Source organism: Sinocyclocheilus rhinocerous, unplaced genomic scaffold (assembly GCF_001515625.1).
Source record: "Sinocyclocheilus rhinocerous isolate Xijiao unplaced genomic scaffold, SAMN03320098_v1.1 scaffold697, whole genome shotgun sequence".
Lineage (NCBI taxonomy): Eukaryota > Metazoa > Chordata > Actinopteri > Cypriniformes > Cyprinidae > Sinocyclocheilus > Sinocyclocheilus rhinocerous.
The window spans coordinates 2,020,522-2,032,358 of record NW_015664033.1 but is presented as its reverse complement, the minus strand read 5'-3'; the positions used below and the strand labels follow the sequence as shown (position 1 = coordinate 2,032,358).

The 11,837-nt window shown below is 38.4% G+C and overlaps 1 protein-coding gene across 1 annotated transcript in view; it reads right to left on the bottom strand.

The window, feature by feature from the left end:
* Positions 1-1,281: 1,281 nt before the first annotated feature.
* The window catches only part of LOC107729480 (branched-chain-amino-acid aminotransferase, cytosolic-like), an 11,352-nt gene continuing 796 nt past the window's right edge, over positions 1,282-11,837 (bottom strand). Inside the window, exons 2-11 of the mRNA XM_016540007.1 lie at positions 10,822-10,896; positions 10,128-10,328; positions 9,057-9,167; positions 8,788-8,912; positions 8,548-8,706; positions 5,698-5,840; positions 3,218-3,303; positions 2,751-2,891; positions 2,573-2,647; positions 1,282-2,461 (exon numbers count right to left, since the gene is read on the bottom strand). Coding sequence (XP_016395493.1) covers positions 2,420-2,461; positions 2,573-2,647; positions 2,751-2,891; positions 3,218-3,303; positions 5,698-5,840; positions 8,548-8,706; positions 8,788-8,912; positions 9,057-9,167; positions 10,128-10,328; positions 10,822-10,896 — 1,158 coding nt within the window. The 3' untranslated portion in view covers positions 1,282-2,419. The remainder of the gene's footprint in view (positions 2,462-2,572; positions 2,648-2,750; positions 2,892-3,217; positions 3,304-5,697; positions 5,841-8,547; positions 8,707-8,787; positions 8,913-9,056; positions 9,168-10,127; positions 10,329-10,821; positions 10,897-11,837) is intronic.

Genomic DNA, 11,837 nt, shown 5'->3' with positions numbered 1-11,837 from the left:
TTACGACTCTTGATCGGGCTGCCTCTGACGTGATACCCGCGATGGCCAATGAGAGCGAGCAAGCGTCACCTACTGGATGTTGCGTGCTTCTATAGCTGAAACTTGGCAGCCACAAACATGCCATGAAAGCAGAGAACATCACCCATATTCTTTGTTATACTTTGTTTTTCACCGTGAAACAGAACGCGCGCCGGTAGAGCCAGCTGACAATGTTTTTCTTCTCTAGTCACGTTTGATCACGCGAGTGTTCGTGAGATCACGTGTCACTGTGAAATCGTTCCTACAATTATCAATTTGTGGTCTTAAGGCTAAAAATCGGTTGAACTGTCTTCATGTCTGTGGTCTCCCACGGTTTTAAAATCGTTTAAAGATTTGAAAATCGTCTAGTGTGTCCCAGGCCTTAGACGACAAAATAGATTAATTCATAATGGACTTTATTGAACTCCTAATTTGGATCCATCTTGCAAAAAGTTATATAGTATGTATCTCTTCACTTCTTATTTACTGTAATCTTTACTTCTCTTTACCTATTATAGTAATATACTTAATTAATGGATACAAATTTTTAGTTTTTACAATTCTTAGTTGTATTTCTTGTCTTTTTAAGATGAAAGATGCAATCAAATTGGGGTATGGTTTATGAGTTAATCGGAATCACAGGAAAGATTTATCAAAATGTTATCTGTACCCAAAAACAATAAAATCTTAAAAAGAACAGTCTTTAATAAATGTACCAAAACTATAGTGTGATGTTTGCAATACACAAATAGGAATCTCACGAAACCAAATCTAAAAGAAAAAAAGAAAATATATTCTGCACAATGAAAATTAAGGTTATTTGTATTTTAAGACTATATATATATATATATATATATATATACACACACACACATTTTTATGACTTTACGTGACACTTAAGCATATTTGCTTGGCTGTTTTGATTTTTAGTCAGTCATGCTCACTGGTGAATAATTATCCTATTGTTGTAATTACAGTAATGAGAAATGTTGGCAGATATGGGCTTAATTGTCATGAAAAAAATTAAACTACGCAAAATTCCTAATGGCACTAAAAATGGTACTTTTTCTTATACTTTTTGATTTCTTTTAGGATAAAATATGAACCAGACATGTTTTTGGTTATTGAAATTTAGCAAATAATGAAGAAGTTCCTAAACATTTTACAAATATTAACGTTGACCAAAATTTATGCTTAACCAAGTAAACTAGATTTTCAGAAACAAATATTTGTAGGCGGTTGAAGCCAAAAGCATATTACGTATTTGGAAGCAAATGGAATTTATTTGTAAAAATACAGTAACAGAAAAAGTAAAGACATCTACTCTCGAAAAACCCTTCAAACAAAACAAACCAATCATTAGTGCAGCAGCAGCCCCTCAGCACAGTAAAAATGTGAAAGATACAGCCAACAAAGAGAAAGTAACAGCCAACTCCATCAGGCACTTCGACACAAGAGATGTGGAGTGCATGGATTAAAATACAAGTTTAAAATGAAGAAAAAAGGGGGGTTTCACAATGAACGATAGGTATTCTAACCATTAAAACAACACCAGAAATAAGTTAAAACCGATACATTCTACATGTTCAGTGAACATCATATATTTCACAAACACATGTACATACAGGTCACATTGTTGTTCTGGATATCATATAGATAACACACACAGAGCCTAGTAATGATCACCTACGATTATCACATCAAGACTTTTCTAGTGGTCTCAAGAGCTGCTATGTCTGGGCCGTCCTGAAGCCCTTTGTGCGTGCATAAGTTCAGCTCATGGTTTTAAATCATCTAAATCTGGCGATAACACATTGTCGTTGTCCTTCTCTAAACAGACATATACAATCATTTACACTTTCTTTACAAATTTGGACTTAAAAAGACCAATTTAGTGTCTTTAAAAAAAAAAACAACTGTTTAAATTGATGCAAAATTAATAGCTCTGTCCTCTTGCTAGTAAGGAAGAAAATTGTGACGTCTGTTCTCCTGTTACACAAACAAACAAGCAGCTCAGTGAATGAACATTTACATTAAAATGATTACATGCTGAAGTCTGAACCTTCTCAGAAGTCGAAGTTGAAGTTGTCGGAAAATAACATTTTAGGAGACAGCAAAAGATGATGGGTTGATAAAAAAAAGAAAATTGGATCAGTAACTATTGCAAGGAGAAAATATTTGCTTGTTGCCTATAGTTGCTTATGGCTTATGACGCTTGAGCTTAGGTTTAAGGACGATCTCTAGTGCTACAAATTGTGCCATATGGATATCCAAGCAAGCATGTAAGGATATTTGGAAAGACTGCATACATTTAATAGGTGGTTTTCTGTTTAGAAAGGTTGTTACTGTAGAATAACACCTGAGATGAGAGGTTTTAGACATGACACCTGCGTCAGATCAGTTAGATGATCACCGGTGCCCAGTCCCTCTGAGTGCGTCCATACTGTACATAGAGAAACAGGGCAGAGGTTTAGACAGTGTAACAATTGAATGAAAGAAAGAAAGAAAAAATTATTTATTATTAATTCAAGGGCTATTTGAAAAACTTCTCTACCTGGATGTCAGTGAGCTCCTTATGGAATCTCTTGGCAAGGTCCGGTCCGTTCTTCATTGTGGGAATTTGGTAAGTCTAAAAGATTTAAAGAAGAAGAACTGTGTTTGCAGTAAATGTACAAATGTTTACTACACTGGCAAGATGCTGTCAGTGGACATTTGCACTAGAGAAGCGTTACCTGTCCTCTGTAGAGCAGACTGCCAACTGGACACACCACGCATGCAGTGCCCGAACCGAACACCTCCAGAATCCGTCCGTCATCTAAAGCGTCTATCAGCTCCTTCATTAAAACCCTGCGCTCTGTCACTTTGAAGTCCCCCTGAAAAAGACACGCAACCCTTACAAACAGTACTATGGCAGAGCTATGATACAGGTATGGCAACAGACGTCTTGGTACTTGATATGCAACATGTTACTGAGCAATTTTCATATTCATATACCATAGTATTTTCATAGTATTACATGGTATTAAAAAGAATGCCATAGTGCTAGAATAGCACATGTCCTTAATGTGTCACTGATATGTCAATTACTTGAATATTATCGTACAAATATGGTTTTGCGATCTAGACAGATATGAATGTTTTAGAGAACACATGAAGGTGAGAGTTGAAAAACTTCCCCCTTTCCATTCTTGTTTCTCACCCATTCTCTAGCAAGGTCCAGCAGCGACTGCCTGGTGACTCCTGGAAGAATGATGCCATCCAGTGGAGGGGTGACCAGTTCTTTCTCTATAAAGATGCAAATGTCAACAAATACATTAAGATGCATTAAACTTTACCACCAGCAGAGGGAGACAATCATTCTTCATGGAAAACCAAATGACTAAATGTCAACATCTTGACAAACTATACAGCAGGCCACACTGCACATGCAGTTGACTTGACTTAACCTTGCTGTTTTAAGAGTAAGAAATGGACCGGAAGCAATATACACTGTGAATTTTTTTTTCTTGTCAGGGCTTCCATACCATTTTATTGATTACTTTTTTTATTCCTTCATGATTATCGAATAAGGATTTTTAAAATCACTTGATAGAGACTACACACACACACACAAATATTTCTAGCCATTTAAATATTGTAGAGAAGAGCACAACTTAAATTTGAACAAATGTTCATGATAGAGATTTCCATAATTTTTTTATTTTATTTATTTTCAAGACATTTCTAGGCTTGCAAATCATGGTTGTCTCATATTTCCAAGTGTTTCATGACTGCAGAACCCTGTTAAGTATTTTTACACACAAAAAAGTATGGGTAGTATGCTTTTGTATTATTCCTAAAACAATATAACATACTGTCTACAGAACAAAAGAGTTACAACTGGTCCATATGTGTCAACAAAGGTACATAAAGGGATAGTTCACAGAAAAATAACAATTCTGTCATTAATTACTCGCCCTCATGTCGTTCCAAACCTGTAAGGCCTTCATTCATCTTCAGAACACAATTTTTGATGAAATCCGAGAGCTTTCTGACCCTCTACAGAAAACAACACAACTACCACGTTCAAGTCCCAGGAAGGTAGTAAGGACATCATTAAAGGGGTCATATGATGCTGCTAAAAAGAACATTATTTTGTCAACTTAACCACTGATTTCTAGTCGTGTCCTCTTTTGGCAGGCCAAACAAAGTAGTTTCGCTTTCACAACGAAACACAGCGTCACACGCGGTGGCCTAGAGTGAGCAGAGGCCAGGGGCTAGAGTTAGCGGCGGCCGGCTAGAGTGAGCGGAGGCCGGCTTGAGTGAGCGGCGGCCGGTGGGCTTAAGAACGGCGCGGCGGGCGGGCTTGCGGCAACCACTTGTGACGACCCCGTGCTGGACTCTGGATGCTTCGTCCACAGTGAACGACGATCCGGTGATCCACGGCGCAAAGTTCTAGTATTTCCTCAGCAACCAGCAAGGATCAGCTCCAGGCATTATGAAGCGGATATCGTCCTCTTTTGGAAGGCCAAACAAAGTAGTTTCGCTTTCACAACGAAACACACAGCATCTCCACAACATGGCGGCGGTGGCAACAACAATACTACAGCGAGAATAAAAGTTACGCCTTCTTTCTTTGCATGAACATTTGGGCGGCGTTATGCAAATCTTCCCACATCGTGACGTAGGTATGTGGGGGCGTGTTAGAACGAGCCGTTTTAGGTAGGTGTGGCTGACTCTTAACTTTTATAAAGAATATCTCTTTGGATTTGAGACTTCAGTCTTTGCAACTTTACAGATCTTCTTTATGCACCAAGAGCTTGTAACACTCCAAAGAGAAAGGAAAATTTGAAATCGCATCATATGACCCCTTTAAAATAGTCCATGTGACATCAGTGGTTCAACTTTAAGGTCCTTGCACACTGAATCCGAAATTATCGTCCAAAATTTTCCCACATTAAAAAATAAATACGACCTTGTGTTGTGTCAATCACGTTTGCACACTGCCTCCGAAACTTTCGTCCGTAGTAAAAGAAAAATTTGGACCAGGTTCGATTTTCTGAGTTTTCGCATACGTAGCAAGACTCAGTGTGCAAGTACCTTACTCTCATGAACGCACATCGAAGACTGACACGGAAGAGTAAATGTATTCTCGTAGCTTCATAAAATTACAGTTGAACCACAGATGTCACATGGACTATTTTAATGATGTCCTTACTACCTTTCTGGGCCTTGAACGTGGTAGTTGCGTTGCTGTCTATTAATTAAAAATATCTTAATACGTGTACTGAAGATGAACTAAGGTCTTACGGGTTTGGAACGACATGAGATTACATGAGTAATTAATGACAGAATTTTTATTTTTAGGTGAACTATCCCTTTAAGTGCCTTTGTTGACATGAATGGGATGAGTTGTGACGATTGTTTCTGTAGACCTGTTGGTAGGACAACCGCTGTGGAGTACCCAGTACCTGCTTGACTCGTCATATCCATAAACAGAGAGAAGTAGCTCTGGCTAAAATATTTTTCCACAAGCCGCATGCAGTTTTGTTTATTAACCACTAAAGTGCCAACAGTTACAATGTGTACATTTAAATAAGCACATTTTGGGTACTAAAGCACACGTTTGCACCTACAAACATATGTTAGGACTGCAGAAGCTTTTAATTCAGAGTTTCTAGAAGCTATTCTCCCTCTCACCTCCGTTCTCTGTGGTCCAGTAGATGAAGAGATTCATGGTTCCAACCTCCGTGATCTCCTCATTCTCTCCGTACAGCCAAAGGACCTGCTGGCACTTCTGCTTGGCCGCCTCACTCTGAACAGCAATTGTCGGCCCGTAGTTACTAAGAAACATAAAACCACAATCATAGAGATGCATTCAGGCCACAAAACATTACATTGAAACTAAATATTTTAAAGTAAGAGGTTTATAACGAACAGTGAAAGCACTGCAAATCATAATATAAACAGATAATCTGAACACTCAGGACAGCAGCGCCAGCTTTGCTGAAGAGGACCTTAAATGCTTAATGGGACAGTAAGGTAAGGACTGATATTAGAGGTGAGTGGGGACAGATACAGCACATAAACAGAAAACCAGAGCTGCATTAGTGTAAAGGGTCAGCAGACTGCAAAGAATTTACAATGATCCCAAGTTGCAACTTGTACATGACCAGCCTACTGCAGCCTGTGCAAGCTAATGCATTTCTCTGAATAACCTGAATGTGAAAAGCTACTTCAAAACTCCCAAGTGGCATGACAATGGTGGAATATACAGTTAGGTCCATATACATTTAGACACTGACACAATTTTCATAATTTCGGCTCTGTATGCCACCAGAGTAGAATTAAAATGAAACTAGATTAAACTGAAGTGCAGACTTTAATTCAATGAGGTTGAACAGAAATATAACATAAAATGCTTAGGAATTACAACCATTTTTATACACAGTCGTCCCATTTTCAGGGGCTCAAATGTAATTGGACAAATAAATATAATCATAAGTAAAATGTTTTTTTTTTATATTTTGTTTAGAATCCTTAGCAGGCAATGACTGCCTTAAGTCTGGAACTCATGGACATCACCACAGACTGGGTTTCCTCCTTTGTGCTGCTTTACCAGGCCTTTACTGCAGCTGACTTCAGTTGTTGTTTGTTTGGTGGTCTTTCTGCTTTTAGTTTTGTCTTCAGCAAGTGAAATGCATACTCAATCAGGTTGAGATCAGGAGATTGACTTAGCCATTGCGGAATATTCCACTTTTTTACCTTCAAAAACTCCGGGGTTGCTTTTGCTGTATGTTTTGGGTCATCATCCATTTGTACCATGTTGCGCCGCCCAATCAATCAGCTTTGCTGCATTTGGCTTAATCTGGGCAGACAGTATATCCCTATACACTTAAGAATTCATCCGGCTGCTTCTGTCTTCTGCCACGTCTTCACTAAACGCCAGTAACCCAATGCCACTGGAAGCCATGCACGCTCCACCATGTTCCACAGATGATGTTGTATGCTTTGGTTTGGATCATGAGCTGTTCCAAGCCTTCTCCATACTTTTTTTCCTTCTCGTCATTCTGGTACAGGTTGATCTTAATTTCAGCTGTCCAAAGAATGCTTTTCCAGAAGTGGTCTGGCTTTTTTAGATGTTTTTTGGCAAAGTCTAATCTGGCCTTGTTTGCACCTTGTGGTGAACCCTCTGTATTTGCTCTCGTGAAGTCTTCTCTTGATTGTAGACTTTGACAGTGACCAGTCTTCCTCCTGGAGAGTGTTCTTCTCTTGGCTGGATGTTCTGAAAGGGTTTTTCTTCATCGATCATCCACCACTGTTGTCCTCTGTGGACGTCCAGGCCTTTTCATGTTGCTGAGCTCACCAGTGCGATCTTTTTTCCTCAGAATGTACCAAACTGTTGATTTGGCCACTCCGAATGTTCCTGCTATCTCTCTGATGGATTTGTTTTGTTTTTGAAGCCTAACAATTGTCTGTTTCACTTGCATGGAGAGATCCTTTGACTGCATGCTGTGGGTTCAGAGCAACAGCTTCCAAATGCAAATGGCACACTTAGAATCAACTCCAGACCTTTTACCTGCTTAACTGATGTAGAAATAACGAAGGAATAGCCCATGCCTGTCCATGAAATGGCTTTTGAGTCAACTGTCCAATTACTTTTGGTCCCTTGAAAAAGGGGGGAGGTACATATTAAAGAGCTGAAATTCCTTTCCTCCAATTTTGATGTGAATACCCTCAAATTAAAGATCAAAGTGTGCACTTTAAGCCCATATTCAGTATATAACTGTAACTTGAATATGTTTTGGTCATCAGCTAAAAGAAAAAAAAAAGTGCCTTTGTCCAAATATATATGGGCCTATATCTATATATGCCTTGAGTCATTCAAAGGGCAATGGAGTGTGACAAAAAAATAAGCTCCAGCAGAAGTGTAATTGCTCTTCTGCCATTCATGATCTCACCATTAAAACAAACAAGAAGATGCATCACTATCCTGCAGCAATGAGAACTTGAAAATTGGATCGTCTTACCAACAACAGCCTCGAAAAAAAAAAAAAAAACACTTTCTGATGCAACACTACAGAACGGTTAACACTTGAAATACTTTCGCTTATACACTTACGGAAAATACAAACTGGAGAAAATGGTTTCAAAGAGTTCAGTGCCATATTTCTGCTTTAATTTAGCAGGGTAAACCCGACAAAGTTTGGGTTTCTGGGTGAGTCGATGTGAATTGCGGCGCTAATAGTCTCATGAATACAGATAACCAACTGCCAAGGCAAGGATTTTCGCTAAATAAAAAATTACATTTCAGTTTGTTTTTCACCAAACCCTATTGTATATCCCCACAACACTTGGAATATGTGGCATACGACCGTTCTGTGACACGTTTGCACATTGAAGTTTGATGCTGGTTGCTATTCACTGCCATTGTGTGAGCAGGACTTTTTTTTTTTTATTCTCCTTTTGTGGTCCAAAAAAGAAAGAAGGGCATACGGCATTACAACAACACCAGGTATGATTTTTTGTGAAATAATTGTGAAAACCCACCCTCCCATCTTGTATTCTCCAACGCCACCCCTCCAGGCCCGGACATATCGAGGATCTGCCAGCAATGACACCGGACTAAAGCCTCCAGTTGCAAAATAAGGTCCAACAGGCCCAATGATGACGAAGAGCAAAGCATGACCTGCTCGAGACACAGAGAAGGCTGCAAAAAGAAGGAGGGTCACCATTAAAGATAAAAAGACCAAAATCATTCAGTAAATTATATTTTAATACCGAAAGTTTCTTACTTCAGTTCCTATAAACGTTGGTCTGATGTACAGGCTGGCGTCTGTGGAGTAAGGAACCCATTCTCGGTCGATCTCAACCAGTTTATTGATACACTTTATCAGTTCGCCCTTATCAAACAACTAAGAGAGATACAGAGAGAGAACATGCTGATGGAGATGGGAGAGGATACGGCACACAGATTGGCTAAGTGGAAATGTGATAATATCACAGGGCATTAGTCAATAAGCTGAAGTAATGCCTTATGGAATAAGATAAAGACTAACAGGCAGACAGCTCCTCTCTGTGCTCCGGTACATGCGCTCCATATTCAGCATAGGCCTGAAGAGACGGATACGGTTATCTACTCCCCGGAAAGCCTTCATGCCCTCAAATAGCTGAGAATAAAACAGAATATCAAAAATAAAAAAATAAAAGATTCATAAAAACTAAATAGGAAAAATTTTGGGAAATTAGTCTTAAACATTAGTAAGCCCTACAGTTCACTTCAGTTCAAAATGGATCATATTAAATAAACCTATATTAAGACAAGGTCAAATAGCTGTGCAGAACATCCATGGAAATACTAGCTGCAGCAATACAAAGACTCAGCCTTAACAAGCTCACCAAGGCAGTTATTTTAAAAAATACAGCAAAAATATTATATTATTAGAATTCAAAATAGCCATTTTCTATTTTAATATATTTTACAATGCCATTTGTTCTTATGATGGCAGCCATTACTCCAGTCTTCAGTGTCATCTAATATGCTGATTTGGGGCTCAAATTCTTATTGCTATCAATGTTGAAAACAGTTGTGCTGCTTAACATCTTTGTGGAAACGTGATCAGGATTCCTTTATAAATACAGGAAAGAACAGCATTTATTTGAAACAAAAAATCTTTTGTAAACTTGTTGATGTCGTTGCTGTCTCTTTGCTTTTGCTGAATAAAAGTATTAATTTATTTAAAAAAAATAAAAAAATCATACTGACCCCAATCTTCAGAGAGGTATTGCATATAACATCATTGTCGAGCTGCATAATTAACTATATAATTTATCAAGATTATTTTATGTAATATAAAATTAACTAATTTGATAAGATGTTTAAGATTTAGAATTATAAACAACTTATACATACATAAAATAATAATAATTATTAAAGGCAATATTTAGAAAATTAATGATTGCAATTACAATATCAAGAAAAAAAAACTGCAGACATTTCATTTCTATGTTGTGGCAGAGCATCTGATAGAATTCAGGTAAAAACACCAGACTTGGGAAATAAAGTCAATTTTATTTTGAATAAATGACAAAAAGGTAGTAAGAGCCATGTGGCTCACACACTCCCTCACCTCTATGGAGTAATGCAGGGCTGAGGAAGCAGGGTGAAGGGACAGATTCTGGAAGGGCTTGATCTGAGGTGCCTGCCATCCTCTTGCTTCAGACCAGCTGACTGTCAGCATGTGGTCTGAAAACTGCTTGCCGAACACAAGGGTTGAGGGGTCTGGCTTTGGCTTCAGTGCAGGGTTCCTCTCTATGGTAAGATCTGCAGCCTGACACAAACAACCGGGGAGAGAGAGAGAGAGACACAAAAAGAGGGAGAGAAAACGAAAAGACAGAGAGGGGCGGGGAGTAAAGTGGGCACGTGGAGAGATGTTTATTCATTATCACTGATTGCACATGCATTTGAAAAATGAATCTGGATTCATCATGCCAGTCAAGCTTTTATGGAAATTGAATTAAATTAAATTAAATTAAATTGTGGTGAGAAGGGAAGGGAAGGGAGGAGTTGGGGAGGGGGGTGGAGAAAGCGTGCAAGAAAGCAAAAGCACAAAGAAAAGAGAAGTCAGATCCCACAAGGCGACACCGTGGCCTGCTTAACACTTCAGAAAATGTAACTCAGGATGAGCCGTAAAACTTGTGATCGTAAACTCTGAGCCAACTAAAACAAACACTCAATCACAAGACCTGAGGCCCAGACTGACTTGTGGTAGCATGGAAATAAAAGTAGTGCATAAACATGGCACAACAGGTTTGTTTCAGTACCTTGAAGGAGGAGCTGATGAACCGCAACGACCCACATGACAGGGAGAGAGGCTGAAGAAAGCGTCCATTCAGGGCCTTAAAACACAGAAACAGAGTGTGACTTCGACCGTTTCCTTCCATAGCCCAATCAGACACAGAGCATGTTGTTCTTGACAGCTGTTGTTTAGCCCTCGTAAGATGTGACGGTTGAGTATGTACCAGCTGTATATACCTGCATTTGTGCACAAGGAGACAGCTGGCTCACACTGTAACAGTGCTTTTAATAGCTAAAAAACCCTGAGTGAACGAGCAAAGAAAGTGAATGTGTGTTTGCCTATTTTACTCTAAGACACACACTAATCCTACTTACATTACTGTTTTAATTGAGTTTTTATTAGATATTTGTTTACATAATAAATAATGTAGCAGGGCTACATGATAGCTCTGTCCGGTGACCTTGCCAAACTCTGTGCATAATTTGGCAGGCAAAAGCGTCTTATGGCAAGATGTTTTACCATTAGCTCCTGAAAAACGAACTAGCATATCTTACTGCAACTAGTAATATTTTCATTATTAATAAGTAACACAATAGGTGCTAGTATTGTTTTCAACTTCACTATAATAATTATTCACTCAATTATCTCTTTGCTACTAGTCACTACCAAAATATTGTCAAGTAAATATAACGCCAACGCTACTGGTAACAAATCTGGAAAGAATTCAAAGGCAAAAGTTGCAACTATTCACTTCTGAGTAGTATCCCAGTATTACTGGTAACTATTATTTAAGTAGTATATATTTTTTACTAGAATTAGGACTCTACTATGCAACTCAATTGTACGATTTTTTTTTTTATCTCACTATTTACACAATGGCTTTTTACTTATATGTAATGACTGGTCAGAATTGTATTGTTCAACATTTAAAAATTAAATTTCAATATTAAAATCTAGTAAGATTAAACATTTGGTTACATGTAACTAAAATATAAGTACTAGCCCCTCATGACAAGTTACAAGTAAAACAGGAATAGCAGC